Here is a 16566-nt window from a genome sequence, read left to right as displayed (position 1 = left end):
TTGATTCACTTCTGTTTTATTCTGAATGGGTCTCTGGTGGTCATCAATGACATCATACGATCCCCAAATTGCCTATTGCCCACAGAATCCTCCTCAGTCTTTTAAGATAGGGGCAGATCATGCCCTAAATCCTGCTTTTAGCCCACTCGTACTCCCCCAGCTGTCCCAGCAGATGGTCCACCCCCCTCCTAAAGAACACCAACACACACTCTTTCCCTCTCAGTAAACATACACACTCACATACCAACACACACACACACACACACACAGCTCATTCATGCTGACAGCTCAGACCCAGGTGACAGGAACAGAAAGCAGGAGAGAGACAGGGATGTGAGGATGAGGTCTGTACAGGAAAGAGTGACGGATGAAGAGGAGAGAGCGGAGGAACGAGCTCCGCCGAGGGAACCAGAGACGGATGTGACATGACAGCAAACCAGACAGCTTGTCTTTGCCGTCCTCGCCAACAACAAGGAGCGGCTTTGAAGTCAGATTTTTACCTTTGTGCAACAGGCGCAGCCTCCGATGACCCAGTTTTGCACAACTCACTGTGTCACTGCACGCTCTCTCAGCTGTAAACACTCACGGCCCTCACAGATCTCTGGAGTTTGAGGAGAAGCAGCAGGAGTCACAATCGCTCCATTGACGGCTTCGTCCCCTGACCAATCTACCAAACTTACAACTTACTAAAATGACCTGCGCGTGACTCTCAGAGAGTCTGGCATCTCATTTCCTGACAGAGGGAAACACAAGAGGAGTGTGTTGTCATCCTCCTCTCCCCCCCCCCCCTCTTACACATGCTTGCACACACACTTGCACAGCTCACCCCTGACTTTGTCTCATGAGTCTCCTTTTGATGGGTAGCCTAGCGGGGGTCACGACCCCCTCCATTCACCGCAGATGGTGGCACAATAACAGGCGGAGAGCTGAAACCGACTCCCCGATGGTCGACTCTCCTCTGAGACGCCTGCCGCACCCCAACCAGAGCCTCACAGCTGCTGTGACGCAGATACACCCCCAGCCCTACCTCCCCCAAAAAAACACCCAGACCCAGACCAAAAGTCTAAGACTCATAAAACCCACAAAAGCTTCGCCGGGGATCTGGGATGGCTGAATATACACAGAGCAAGACTCATAAAAAGTGGGAACACACACATATGCACCATTGTGGCTGCCGTCTGCCTGACCTGAGAGCCAGGAGAAACACCAAAATGAGACACAGACACACACTGATGTGAGTTAGCTGACAGCTTGAGGGGAGGTCAGGGTTAATCTACACAGAATCACAGAAAACGTGAAACTGAACTAACCAAAGCGCAAAGGTTTACAACCTTCCAAATGGGTTTCTTAGCCCTGTCCAGGGTGTACCCTGCCTCTCGCCCAGTGACAGCTGGGACAGGGTCCATCACCCCCTGTGACCCTGTAGTTCCGGACCGAGCGAGGGGTTAAGAAAATAAAAGCGGATGGATGACTGTCAAAAAACACAGGTTTACATGCAGGAATGAACACGGTGGTGAAAAATGGCTTCTCGCAGATTATGATCTCTTCTTAAACATAAACAAGTAGCTGACTGAAGACAAAGGTCTGCATGTAGAGTCCTCATACTATATTTACAATGACCTATAATATATATTTATCTGTTTTGTCTGTTTATGTGTGGTGAAAAATGACCAAAAATGCAGCTGTTGAGTGCTTTTTGCTGCTTTTTGAATGAAATCATCCATGCTGCTCACTCATTGGTTGACAAAAGATCATGTATCTGCCCCTTGTGGTCAATAAAGAAGCTTAAAGGCCGTTTCTAAGCTGCAGTCAGTGTGTGTGTGTGTTTACATTTTGCTTTTTTGAACGTCACTCAGTGTGGCCCTGGCATGGGCTTCGAGGATTAATTCATGCCCGGGTGCTGCTTCCGCGGACAGTTGTACTTACGACAACCCGCCCACACTTACACAAACACACACACACCTACCTACGCAACCAAAACAGTCTGCTGTGTGTGAAAACTTGCGGGTTGTGCCATTCAAGTCGAGTCTGGCAGAGATGAATGTGGGTGGATGTGAATCAGGTTTATAAACAGCACTGACAAATCAGGATGGGAGTGATAAATGTGATAAATGTCAGCGTGACTGATTCATTTCACAGCAGTTATTCAGAGCGGAGCCCAGACTCCGACAACTATGACAGTGATGAATGCCAAGGGTATGATTTGCGTAATTGTTATGCTGAGTTAATGGACTTTGGTTTAGCCGAGGTCTTTGGCCAAGCAACAATGTGTCCTGTCGTTTACTCATGTGACACTCAGACCTGACCGGCTGCAGGTTTTCACTCCAAACAATCTGCTCTCTTTAATTAATATCTCCTCTGTTGAAAGTTCTATAGCCTGTGTTTTGTTTTCTGGCACACCAGCATAAACCAATGAATTAATTATAAGCATGAGGAAACAAATCTTCGAGTTTTTCAGCAGGACCTCTGAATGTGTTGATTTATTTCTTCACAGAGAGATCTCTTTTAGCCTGGTCCGCCATCCTCATTATTCATCTCCATACATCCATCTATCCAGAGTCATGGGAGAAGCAGACACAGCAGAGAAACCCAAACCTCTCTCTCTTCTCCCAGCCACCTCCATCAGGTCAATCGAGTGGATACTAAGGTGCTCCCAGGCCAGCATAGAGATATAATCCCTCCAGCATATCCTGGGTCTAACCTACGGCTTCCTCCGGGCTGAACATGCTCAGAACACCTCACTAGAGAGGCACACTGTCCTGTCTGTGTCTTCCATTCCATCTCTGCTGTCATTGTTTCAGTGCTGGTTGTTGAGTTTAAGCACTCGAGTCCTACAACACAGTTTTTCAGGGCTGCTAAAAAGTAGCTTGTACCTGAATAATGTACTTTTTTATCTCTTAGAGAACATCGACAAGTGGACTTCCAGCAGTGACAACATGCACAAATGTCCAGACCATTCCTGCAGTGAAAAGACTTGCTTAATTTGTAGTATGAGTTAACCCTTCCCAGCATTTATAGGGGCAAATCCTTGTTTAATCACCATGTGCTGCACACTGAGGGTGAAAGGAGGGGGAATGTTCAAGGTTTCATCAACATCACCAACAGATAATTCCAAGTAAGTTGAAGTAAGTTGGAGTCTCCAACACAGCTGTTACCTAACACATATAAAACTAATATAAAACCATTTATTTTAAAGTTTAAATCAGATCTAATTTGCATTTTCCTTTTTCTGTACTGTAGAAATAATCAGTTGTGTTTGTGCTTGAGGCCTTATAATGACTCCTATACACAAGGTTAACCCTTTCATTGCTGCTCACACAGTTGGTGTTCAATGCATGCAGAGCGTGGCTGGAAGGCGAAACCATCATGTGTAATTGGAGTTCATTGTTTTACTTAAGGACTCTTCAGCATGTGTGAAGAGTGGGAGCTGGGGATCAAGCTGTTTATACAGTGATCACTTTCACAGTCTTGACATTTCACAGGCCGCAGTGCAAACAGAGGGTTAAGCCACGGGGATAAAATTAGCGAGTTTAGGTCTGAGGGTGAAAAACCGTCTTTAGCTGTGTAACTGACCGTGTGAAGTGGTCCACCAGAGATCCCACCAGCTCGCCCACTCTGTCCTGGTTGTGGCACAGCTCGCCTTGCTGCAGACACAGCAGGACATCGTCCTGGGAGGATGTGTGGAGCGCCACCATCTGGTCGACCCCAGTGGTCACACTCAGTCCTATAAACTGTGGAGGGAAAGAGGGACGGTAAAATGGAGGTTAATATGTTCTGATATCTGTGCCACAAAAAAAAACATATAATGCTGTGTTTTATGACTGCAAGTGAAAAGACCTGAATACCACAGCTGGCCCTGACTATAGGCTGAGCTGGCCGTGACGTGGTTGTCAGGGATAATCACGTCAATGTATAATAACTGTGAGTTTAATACAGTACGGCACAGTATACCCTGGATCAAAAATCACGCCATGAATGAAGGCAGCAGGATTAGTATGTAGGCTGGGAGGAAATTCTGCCGGCGATGCACGTGTGGAGGTGCTGTGAAGGGGAAGTCATGTGCTGTGACCCAGTTGGAATAATGTACAGATTTACTGGGACTGAAGGAACGTGAGCCAAGCGGAAGGGTGACAGGGTGCAAAGAAGAGAGCGAGGGAGAAAGAGAAAAGTGAGGTGTGTGTACAGAAAGGGAAGGAGACACAGGTGGACTAAGCCTCTTAGGCCCCAGCACACACAGGTTAATCCAGAGGGGACAACGATGTGCGGGATGTCCCATCATTGTCAAGGCCAAACTCCGGTACAACCCGTCCCCTCAGTGAAAGGAAACACGCTGCAGCTTATCGGTCATATTCATTCATTTAAACAGGGCTGTATCTATTTCAGAGTCATTCTCCATCAATTAATTGAGACCAATTAAAAAGGATGCAGCTGTTTATATTTTGCGTCATTCAGCTGGGTCACTAAAAAAAAACACAAACATCTTCTTGTTTTGTCACCTTGTGGCTTTGTCCTGTGACCAGTGTGACACTTCATCCTTGTTGACTCTGAGTCTGGTGACAAAATGTGAGCGTGCTGCTTCTTCATCTCTGACCTGGATAACACTCATATTCCTGAGTCTGAGCAGTGGAGCTTAATGGCATCAGCTATCTTTAGCTGCTCCGCTGCTGCATAATGATGGTTTTTAACCCTCTGGCATGCAGCTCGCTCGCTCTCTCTCTCTCTCTCTCTCTCTCTCTCTCTCTCTGAAACCACCGCTGGACATCCAGCTGTGCTGACTCATTACGTCTAATGTACAAAGGTGTTACTGGTCTTCGTTTAAAAGCCTCCGTTTTACTAACTGCAACTTCGGTGCTTCTCAGGCTCAGACTCACAGTGAGGATGTTTTTTTAAGGACTGACACAGAAAAGGAAAAATGACAGCTTGTGGCACAAAAATGTCATTTTGATATGACAGGACTCTCGACAGATGACATATAAATGTCAAAAAAACACACATTCCAGCTGTCATCATATATCATGTGTACATATATTTGACATAAAAACCTGACAGCTTGTCTGAAAATGGTACGCGTATACTTCACCGAGCAGCAGACTCCTCTCATAAAACTATTCTACGAATGTTGGTGCAAACCAGAATGAAGACATACACTGCTCTATATGCAAACTTCTCTCCTGCACTTAAAGGGAACCAGATTTGTATCATTACAATTAGAGTAACAGATTATTTATGTACTTTTAACTATGCAGATTTCTTCCTTTCCTCTTCCTGGTTGGTGGAGCCTTCAGCGCTTTTAACATGCATCTCCATGTTTTTGTTTGTTTTGTAGTATTTTGTGTTACATTTAACCTGAAATTGTGTGGACAGGATGCCAAAACTGATCTCTAATACCCCGTTCACACTGGGGAAAAAAATGTGGCTTAAGCAGGATTCGGCCGCATCCTGATCAATCCAGATGTGTTTTTTTCTGAGTGTGAACACCTCGAATCCGGCTGCATCCAGTTTGATTTCAATCGGATCAATGGCTCAAATGTGGCTGAGGTAGTAGCGATGTGCTACTTCCGGTTCACGGGGCGCGACACGGGACAAAAAACCACACGACGCATGCGCACAAGTGGTCCTACTGCGGCGTGAACAGACTCTGTATATTACGAGGCGCCACCTAGTGGTTTGCAGGACAGCAAACATGCTGGATGAAGCCGGATTGAGTGCGGACACAAGTGTATGCTAGCCAGATTTGAAAATAGGTCTGAACGCATCCAGCTTAAAGGCTGTCTGGGCTCAATCCTACTCTAGCTGGAATGACTTTCTCCAGTGTGAACGGGGCCAAAGAGAAACTGGGGGAAAAAAACAACCAAAGCCAGCAGGTTGAAATAGACGTCAGAGGAAATGTCACAGAAAAATATCGATCTGACTAAATGGAATAGAAAACACGGTGAGTTTCTGTTTTCACTGGTCACGTAGCACCAATTTCAAACTTTTCTCGGTCTGTTCTAACAACAGCCGAGTTTTACAGCCGCCTTCTCAGCTGTAAATAATCCCTTTAAATCTAGTTCTTCTTTCTCTATAGGTCCTCCCAAACAAGTTTCATGCAGCAGCACATCAAACTGCATCAGATAAAATGAAACTAGCATCTCTCTCTTTCTGCAGAGCCGTCAGGCCCGACTGTGAGGTCCCTGATTCAGTTTCTCCAATCAGACCATGAAATGAGCCAGGTTTGCTGCTGAAAGCTGCACACAGACCAAAACATCTTCCTCCTTCACAAGTCTTTCACAGGTCACAAGTAGTTTAGCTTAAAAAAGAGAGTGTGTGTGTCCCTTTTGTACTCTGCTCTCTTATTGATGAATGGCAGTGACCCAGGTCAAACATGGAGGATGTGTACAGCCTGGATAAAGTACAAAAAGTCGGACTGACCCACATTCGTAGGAGCTGTCTGAAAGTGAAGCTTTGTGCTAGAATATAAAGTGTTTAAGATCTTCTCTACTTTAAATCAGTAAGTGCTCATCGGGTTTGAAGTCTTGTTGCTAACAGAGATAAAATAACACGAAGCTCTGAGAGTCAGGGACTGGATGTCATGTGTGAGTACTCACAGAGTCTAAAGGAAGCCTCTTCAGAACCTTGTACTGCTTCTTTGGCTCTAATTTGTAGACGTACTTGTCTGTGATGAGCAGGCCTCGGTCTGTGCTTTTGTTGAATCTATTCACCTGAGAGAGCAGAGACGAGAAACAAAGAGGTTTAATTCATTATATATCAAAGCTGTCAAATATAATCAAACTAAAGCTGCACCTATGATTCAAAAGGAGACCCTCTGATAGGTAAAATAAGGAGGTTATTATCCACAGGGGGATGATAAGGAGAAGTGGAGGTAAAATAATAAGCAGCTGGAAACCTTAGGACTCTTTTTTCCTACAAGGCTTGTATTCACTGTTGGTACATGAAATCCTGAAAGATGAGCTGACACAGACGAAAGAAAAAGAGAGAGAGAGTGTGTGTGTGTGTGTGTGTGAGAGAGAGAGAGAGGGTGAATCACAGCAAGAAGTGAGAAAAACATCCCAAAGCTAAAAGCAAGCAACAAAAGAAAGAAACTCCTTGTGGCTATAAAACAGACATTTCCATCGCACTCTGTTCTTTTCCCACGTACTGTACCTTCCTACAGAAGCCCGAGAACAGGACCTGACTGTACTCGTCTTTGTTCTTGAGCTCCTTAGAAGCGCGGACGAAGCCGGTGCTGGTCTGAGGACAGTCTCGCACCTGCAGAAATGAAAGCAGCATGTATTATTACAGATGGTATAGAAATGTATATTGATGCTACTCGTGAAACTCCGGGTGACCTCTCTCTGCCTCCTTTGAAGCTTTTTTATCACTTTTCATTCTATAAGCAGCTGATCAAAGCTCAGGGCCGGGGGCGGCTGCTGTTACCAGACACGGTGTTTGACGTGCCATTAAAGAGCGAAGAGGGGCGGCTGATACTGCAGCTAAACATCCCCTGATGAGAGGAGCAGTCAGTAGCAGCTAAGATGGAAACCTAGTCTCCCTTCTATAGAACGCAGCCATTCAAATCATCCTAAGAACTTCCTTATCATGACGAACTGCTCCCCATGCAGTGTGTTGATATTACTTGCCTGTCACTATGCATCACAAATCACACTCTCAAGACTGACATCTTTCTTATCTGTATCAACCATCCTATGATGATGATGGCGTCCTGCTGTAGTTTGTGAATAAGACCCAGTCTCTGTGTTTAACCCCTGAAATCCTATAAATTATGTGTATATGTGCAGATTAAAGAGCATGATTTTAGAATAAACAACGTCCACACCTTTTCCAGGTAAGGACGTTTTCTAGGAATCAGGTTTCAGTGGATGCTTGAGACTAGAAGCCCAGTCTGCATCAAAATGAGGCCCTTTGTACCTTTTATGGCGCGGTCCTAGTGGAATTACAGTATAAATGACAAAGCTGAATAAGATGTATTACTGATGAATCACCTGGACACACATCTTTTATTTGCTCACTCACAGCACCTGGATTACTGCCAAACCCTGGGAACATCCTCACCATGATTACAATAATCTGAAATAAAGTAAACCTCTAACGTTTTGAAACCTCTCCTTCTTCTTCTACATCCCCCTTTCTCATGTAGTTAGATCGTCAGCTTTATAAGTCACACTTCAGGCTGCTTTACATGCTCTCGTCTATAGGTCTTTGTGGAATTAAGTACAATCACATGAACATGGAGCCCTGAAGGAGGCCAGCGAGTCACGGGCCGCCTGACAAGCTAACGAGGGGAGTGACTCAGGACTCTGCGGCAGTCATGCTCACGCTCCCCGAGGGCGCCTTTAAAACCAGCAAACAACCTCAGATTAGCTGGTAAATGAGGCAACTGTGGGATTCATTAAAGAAGGGCTGTGTTCACAAGCACCAGCATCCTTTGGTCATGCTGTTGCCCGGGGCACGTCACATGCAGCATATACATTCACAACAACAACAACAACAACAGCAACTGTGATCCTTTATACTGCAAGTCATTGAAATGGTTTTTACTGTGACAAATTCAGATGAAAAATGATGTCAGCAGGGTGAAATAAATCAGAGAGGTATTCCCAGCTGTCACACTGTAGTGTTGCTATGAGAGGTCACATGCACACAGTCCTTTATGAGCTGAATTAGTGCGAGTTTTAACAAACATTGCTGGCAGGCCAGATGTTTAGAGCAAGCACTGCACTCCAGGGCTGAGACCTAAAGGTAATGCAGCAGTGAAATAAGATGCAGTTCCTCATGTGACCAGTAGAGGCTGGCTCCAGTTAACCACTCATGCTCCACCTCTGTCTGTATTTGGATTAATTGTGAATTTAGGGAGATTCAGACGCTGCTAGCGTGGCATCTAGCAAGCTCTAAACCAGCTTATTGTTTCTGTGTTTTGTAATCTGTGAGTCTTACATTTGCCAGGTAGTCCCTCTCCCAGGCCCTGCTGAACCCCCAGTCTTTCCTCTCTCCACTCAGAGTAGTCAGAGCTGCCACTTTGGCACGAACCTCCAGCATGTCAGACGGAGGGATGTTCTTCACGATCTGCCTCGCCCACCACCTGACAACAAGGGAATGAGAAGACAGCGTGCCATGTGGGTGGAGCATCACTTCAAAGGGGAAAACAGAAAAGTGGAGTAGGAGGAAAGGCTTCAAGTTAGTCACTGAGGGATAAAAATAGACATTCATCTGCAGCGCCAAAACACTGTTGATCCAAAGCCCGCTCACACACCTAACCACTCATCAAGATGTTCTGACCTGGAAAAATCTGCCATGGAGACAAAAAAAAAAAAAAAAACTTGACACATTTGGATACCGCTCTTACAGCTGTACATTCATTATGAAGCTTTAACCAGCAGCTCGTTAGCTTAGCTTAGCATAAAGACAGGAGACAAAGGAACAGAATGGTCCTGCCTCTGTAAGTCTCGACTGTTTATGCTAAACCTAATGCCTGCTGGCAACAGATTCATGTTTACCAAATGTCTACTGCTTGTAGCATTTTCTTCCTCTCACCCTTATTCAAAAATGATTTGCATAAAGGACCACCCAAACCTCCAATAATACCGTTTCTCCTGCCGCTAGTACATCTAGTTTGTTTTGATGTGAGTCGCCCACAACCATTTCACTGCTACGCTTTCAAATGCTATGGCTCAGCTGGGGCAGGTGCCATTAATGTTTACATGCAGGAGCATGTAAAAAAGCTGATTTAAGATGAACAAGATGAACAAATAATGATGATCTGAATGAGTTACTGTGAACTGCTCCTTCCTTCGTATGGTTACTTTGATGGTGTGTATGGGCTCTGACCTGCGATGCAGCATGACTGTGATGTTGTGGAACTGGGACAGAGCTGCAGGCGCCATCGGCCACTCCACGCTCTTCCCATAATCGCCCATCGTTCGCACATTGGCAAACCTTCGCTCCACCTCCCAGAAGTGGGCCTTGACCTTGTAGCGCTTGTAGCAGCCCATGATGGCGTAGATGGCCCGCATCCGCCTGCACCTCATCCGAGCTAAAGCCCCACGCCATACCTGTGAGAGGGTCGAGAAGAGAAGCCAAGAGGGACGGGTTAAAGACACTAAACAAGACGTCTCCTCACGGAGCTGAAGACGAACTTTTGCTCCAGTTAGAGACATCTCTGCACTCTTTAAAGTAGGTCAGAGAAAAGAGAAGAAAAGAGAAGGCTGTTTCATTGAGCAAGTGAAGTAATTGACTTTAATGTAAGTGCACTCTGGATCTCATTAATTATCCCAATTATTGTTCCAGGAAATTAGGATTCAAGCTGGCAGATGAATTTCAGTCAAACATAACCAGGAGCCACATATTCATGAGGCTGCAGTCTCTAGTCTCAGCCCCTGCCTTTGAAACGGGTGATTAACTCTAACACATGATCTGACATTAAATTGGATCTGTGTGTCAATTAACTGCCCTGTCAGATCACTACATCCTCATTAAAATACATGCACGGGTTTAAAAACAGCAGAGGGCTGAATACTGATGATGACAGTTAAATAACGGCAAATAATACAGAAACCTGATGCATTCATGTCTGACCTTCTGCAGGAAAAGAACCAGGATGGGGATGAGGGCGGCTCGCTCCTGCTCCAGGGTGAAGAGAGACCGCGGCGTCCGCACAAACAGCTTTGTGTGTCCGTACGCCACGTCGTCCTGGAAGCCGTGCTGGGTGACGATGGCCTCCACGGCTTCCCTGTCTGTGGCCATCAGGTGGTTTGGCCAGGTGTACTCACACGTCATCTTATACCTAAAAATTAACCACAACGAGAAAATATGGCAAAAATGAGGCTCAACTTTTTCCCCCACAAACACAAACACTAACACATAATATATTACTACAGCTGTTATTACAGACAGGAAGCCAGTTAAACCACTGTTAGCACAGACAGTTGAAGAGTAATGTGCGTATAGCTGATTTAATGACACACAATCAAACAGAGGTGCTGTTTTCATTATTGTTGATACACGGGGCAGCCATCTTGGATTTGAAACTTGGGTTTGATGAGGTCCTTTTGAGCTAAAACCAGTTTCCTGTGTGGTGCATTCAAGGTTCCTCTAAATAAAGTGATGTCACCCACACATTTCTGAAGAGGTGATCGAGTCCTCAGAGGTCATAAACTCAAGAGAATGTAAACAGAATATTGTTAAAACAGTCAGAGGGGTTTTTATCCCACTTGAATTTTGAGTTTTCTGCTGTGGCTAATAACTTTTGTTCCATCACAGTAGCTCAGCTGGTTACATTAAACAGCAACCCATTTCAAAGAGGAGTTGACCAAAGGAAGAGCTATAGCCTCATAGAGCATCACAACACTGTGAACATGTTCTCTTACCGCTGCAGGAAGCGGGCATAGGGCTGCCTGTAGGCAAAGCCGGCCCTGCGCACCATCACGTTCTCCAGCAGGCCGAGGTAGGCCACCTGGTGCTGGCAGCGAGCGTCGTCAAACAACACGGGCGACTTCATCTCGTTGGGTTTGATACATCGTACGTAGTACGGCTCCTGCAAAACAGAGCGGTGATGTTTCAGCACACGGCTGTGACGCACAACACTTACTGTGCAATGTTTTATTGGAATTTACCTCCAGGTTTAATCTTATCACATCACAGAAAAATCTAAGAAAATTGACTCGCACTCATTCAGCACAACAGTCTTGTTTGATCACCTGCACAACTTTGCATTTGTCTCCTTGTTGTTATCACTGCTGCGTTCGTCACTGTGCGAGTAAATAAACTGAACTCAGCCTGCAAAACTATCAAACCAAAGAGTTCAGTGACCCTGATCAGACTCAGAATGTTTCCACAGACGCTACAGTGAGCAGCTGAGCCTCCTCAAACATCCAGCACAGCAGCTTATTAACAGCAGAGTGAACTGCACATTGAAACTTTGAAGGAAGATAAAACCTCCAGTGTGGAGTTACCACTGGACACCTGCAGCTTGACAGGTATCTCTAAAGGGACCTGATCATCTGTCAAAGAACAGAGACGGCTGTGTTTGTTTTTTTCTGTTGTGCACTCTCTTTCTATGAAAGATGAACACGGCAGAACAAAGTGAGCGCTTTCAGAGCGGCAGTCCATCATATCAATGATGCATGTGCGTGTGTGCCCCGAGCTTCAACCCAGCTCAGCTGTTATTTCAGAAAAAAGAGTCAGTTACTGTGGAAATGAGGTTGGTAGACTGTGCACAGGTGCTTCTGTACAGATGCTCTTTCAACATGACCTGAAGAACAAGTTTCCCTTCATTCAACCTCAGCCACATCAAGACAAGATGGTACAAGAGCCCGGCAGCAGGCCAGCCCCCGAAATAACAGCAGAAAATGTCAGACTTCAGTCAGGGAGATGAGGGCAGAAGAGGTGAGCAGCACATTCTGTGGTCCACCACCACCTCCTCCTCCTCCAGTGAGACAACCTATAAGAACTGTTACTCTCTGACACCATAAAGAGCACATTGCTGTGTGCACATGTTAATGTTGGGCAGCTGCATTGCTTCCTCTCACCAACCGTTTGTCATCCTCTGAAAAAGCGACATCGCACAGTGGCAGCCTCAGAATAGCCGGTGACTCATGCAAGCTTTACAGGGACCAAAACAGACTATAGAGAAGCGGCACAGCATCTTGCGGAAGAGTAAACTGGAGAAGGAATGATCTACATTGGCGCTAAACAGCAGCACAAGCACATGGGCAACTAAATGAGGTGCATCAAGAGGAAATAATTTTACACCCGCTCTGCCCTACTAAGTCAAAAGTAGGCCATCCACAGCTATGTTTTTGGAGGTTTAAAGGAGGGAAGCTGGAAGTCAATCATAAAGAGAAACCACTGACCTTACAGCCCAGTTTATCAACCAAAGCCACAATGGAGTTCTTGAACATAGTGGCTGCGGTCAAAGGTCTCTTAGTGACCTCTGTGATGCTCAGCTGGCCATCTGGCCACATCTCCTTCAGGACTGGATTGGCACTATGAAAAAAGGGGGGCAAAGAGCAGAAAAAGGACACCAATAAAGTAGGCCAACAGGCTGAGGAAGAAACTTTATATATTTATATTTATACACTTAACCCAGTTATTGAAGTGTCAAGAGCGTAATGATGGTGGAAAAATAAATGAGCGACAACTGTATTTGGCACCTGTTGTACATGAGGCGCTTGAAATCTTGGAACAGCAGGTCCTTGTTTTTGTCCAAAAAGCCCTCGACGGAATATCTGTAACAGACACATGGGGAGAAAGTGAGAGTAATCTAGAGTAACTGGCTAAAAGTAGTCCAAAAGAAGGAGGGAGGGCCCATTGAAGAGCACTTAGAAGTGTGTAACAAAAAGAATCAAGAGTCAGAGAGGGTCGTATCGTTAACGGGCTCCAGATGATTCACAGAACCTCCGGGTGAGGATTAGAACAACAGTCATGCCGCTTAGCCAATTTACAAATTAGGAACATGGTCAAATCCCCCCCATGGCTCCTGTTTGATAAAAAACACATCTGTCGACAAACTAACTGCTCAGTTGGTTTTGATGAAGCATCAGTGGGAGGTCACGGGCGCACTGTAAGGCACGGTTACATAAGCCGTCCCAGCCGCGGGGCCACTGTAGTGTAAGCGTAGCCTCAAATAAACCACTCCTCCATCTCGATCCTCATTCACAGGGTAACAATAACGTGCAGAGGGGGAGAGCATGCAAAAAAAACTATGTGTACATAAACTCTACTGAGGTCACATATCCAGCAAAATACATCAAATATCTATCTGTGAAAGACAGAAGGCTTTATAAAATGCAAAATGTATGCTACACAAAATACGAAGACACAACAAATTGCCTGGAAAACCTCAATCTGTGCCTAGTCCAGCTAGACCTACCAAGCCCCCCTTCTTCACTTTATGTTTATATGACATAAAAGGTGTGCAACACCTAAACCTTTCACATTTGAAAGCCGGATTTTACAGGCAAGACTGATTTTCTTGTACATTGATTGTACAGCAGTAAAAAAAAATCAGTTTGTACTGTGTGAACTCTTTAAAAGTGTTTATCAAGGAATATATATGACATTTTTATGGTTGCCTGGAAGTCTGATGTCCAAAAACTGTCATTTCTGATGCTTTGGTTCTCAAACAGTGAACCACTTTTAAAGCCAGCCTCAAGAGGAACAGCAGACTAGTCTACCGGTAGTTTAGCAGTGTGTTGCATTCTATGTAAGAAAAGAAAAAACTTGTAAAGTAAGCGCATCTTCTTCCTCCACTCATATTCTAACCAACAAACACACAGCATGTCACATGCGGTCTGCACAGCCCTGTCTGTGACTGTGTCCTAGGCTGTCACATCTGGAGGCAAAGAAGCGGAGGCTGGAAAGTGACAGATGTGTCCTCTTGGCTCACGGATGGACTCAAACCACCTGACCAGATTCTGGGAAGCTCGCCGAAGAGAGACAGAGTGTGAAAGGAAAAAAAGAGAGAGAGAGAGAGAGCAGTCAGAACACACAAATAACAAGCCACAACACTCATTTACCAGGACAGGACAGACAGGAGAGGACACACAGGGATGAAGGCTCTCCAGAGACGAGGGGATGATTTAGAGGGAAAGTATATTTAAGTATGAAGGTCAAGGCTGGTGCAAGGAGAGGGCTGAGTTGTAGAGGGTGTAAGCGAACACATCCTGACAGAGCCAAGCAGCAATGGTGTGAAATGTCTTACAGTATAAAGTTGTGGAGTAAGGCTATATTCTATATCTTTCTGAAAAGTGCTGCATGTGCAGGCTGGATGCACTGCAGGGATTTAAAGAGACCCAGGTGAGGGTTGCAGCACAGAAGAAAGAGGAAACAGGATGAGAACACAGAAAGAGGAGGAGGAGGGAGCGAAGTAGGTCAAAGCTTGTGATAGTGGTGGTTTGGTGAGAGTGGAGGGGAAGGGAAGGGGAGGGGAGGGGCCAGCGGGTGGCGAGGACGCGGGTATATTTAGCCAGAGTACGGATAGATTCAGATGGGATGGGATGGGACAGGGGATGGTGCCACCAGGAAGCAATATACGAGAGGTGACAGCTCAGCTGGAGAGACCTCGACATGGCCCTGAGAAGAGCTGAGGCCTAGGTGACGGGGACACACAGTGACAGGGAGAGCCATCTGTCATTAACCAATGCAGCGCTGACACACACACACACACACACATAACCAGCCCGCCATGTTAATATAACTGCTGAGGATGTGGTTTTAAAACATACCGTGTGAAACCTCATTAAAACATCATATAGGAAGCGATGTGTGGTGTACTGTTAATATCTGCTAGCTTGCTTAAAGCTTTTTAATGGTTAGACTGGTAGCTCATAGTTTTCTCCCCAGGTAATAAGACTCCATGACAACAATCAGCATCCAAATCCACATCCGAATACTGTAGTTCCCCTAGTGGCCAGACCACAGAAGTGGCTGAATACCAGTCAATTCTCACCAGGAAAACATAAGATGAGGTCGATAACGCTGCATCTCTGTGTGTTCATAGGAGCAGGGACTCAATATAATGGTGGCCAAAAAAAGCAACTGTGCCTCGACCTCAAACCTCTTACCCTGTTTTTAAGGACTAACCTCAACCAGTTTTTATACAACACGCAACCTCGACAAATCAAAACTTAACATCGAGTGAAAACAAAACAGCTCGTGGTGTCAGGGGGAGAGGAGCGTCAGAGGAGCCAAGGCGCCTTTTAATATGGATCTTGTATTGGTTCCATCATCTGATGATGTCAGACAGCATGATCATATGTTGCTTCAATGTAAACATAACATAATGTTGTAATTTTCTGCATTTTCTTCACAATCAATGAATTGACTGGGAACATGTATTGACCTATAAGGAGACACTCCACACAGCAGCTTAATGCATGAGTAATAACAGTTGACCATTCACTAGTGTATCATATAAAAGGTTCTTTTTTTGACACTTCCTTCCTGTGGCCACAGATAAATGAAGCAGCACAGGGACTGTCTGTGAGTTGAGCTTCAGAGAGGAGGATGAAATTGCTCTGTGTTTCACTGTGTGTTTGACATCCTGTTAGCCTGGATTTCCCAGAGTCAGAGAACCTCAATAAACCTTACTCCAGTTCTCCTTGATTACTGCTGCTGTTGTATCACACAGAGACAAAATTGTCTCATCAGCTGGCTCCATCTCTCTCTCTTTCTCTCTCCTCCCCTTCCTCCTCCTCCCCCCTTTTCGTTTTCCCTTGACATATTAATGTCCTTCCCCTCTCTTAGATTGAGGGCAGTACACGTGAGCGGTGGGGATCTTTGGAAACCAAAGCAATGACAAGTGACTGCTGACCACTGCGACGTTTAAATCCAAGTGAACACCCTCAGTAAGTGGAGCAGTGAGGGAGAAGGAATCACAAACAAATAACTGCTAATATGAAGTAAAAATGATGAAGAACAGACTAAAAACAAACAAAAAAGCCCTGATATGCTCCTGGTTTTATAGCCATTAATGTAATTCATGATAAAAGTCTGTCCAATAAATTCCTCCTTCAGCTTTTTGCAAGAAACCTCTGACTTTCTGTGATTAAATAATACTGTACTGGGTAA

At 45.3% G+C, this 16566-nt stretch overlaps 1 protein-coding gene across 1 annotated transcript in view; it reads right to left on the bottom strand.

Moving 5' to 3' along the window:
- Positions 1-16566, bottom strand: part of myo1g (myosin IG) — a 30452-nt gene that overhangs the window by 8014 nt on the left and 5872 nt on the right. The window contains exons 13-21 of the mRNA XM_028399403.1: positions 13149-13223; positions 12849-12981; positions 11364-11530; positions 10573-10780; positions 9826-10049; positions 8935-9079; positions 7144-7248; positions 6588-6701; positions 3574-3731 (exon numbers count right to left, since the gene is read on the bottom strand). Of these exons, the coding sequence (XP_028255204.1) occupies positions 3574-3731; positions 6588-6701; positions 7144-7248; positions 8935-9079; positions 9826-10049; positions 10573-10780; positions 11364-11530; positions 12849-12981; positions 13149-13223 (1329 nt within the window). The remainder of the gene's footprint in view (positions 1-3573; positions 3732-6587; positions 6702-7143; positions 7249-8934; positions 9080-9825; positions 10050-10572; positions 10781-11363; positions 11531-12848; positions 12982-13148; positions 13224-16566) is intronic.

This window comes from Parambassis ranga, chromosome 2, assembly GCF_900634625.1.
Source record: "Parambassis ranga chromosome 2, fParRan2.1, whole genome shotgun sequence".
NCBI lineage: Eukaryota > Metazoa > Chordata > Actinopteri > Ambassidae > Parambassis > Parambassis ranga.
The sequence above is the reverse complement of the archived record's forward strand: the minus strand, read 5'-3'. Positions and strand labels throughout refer to the sequence as shown.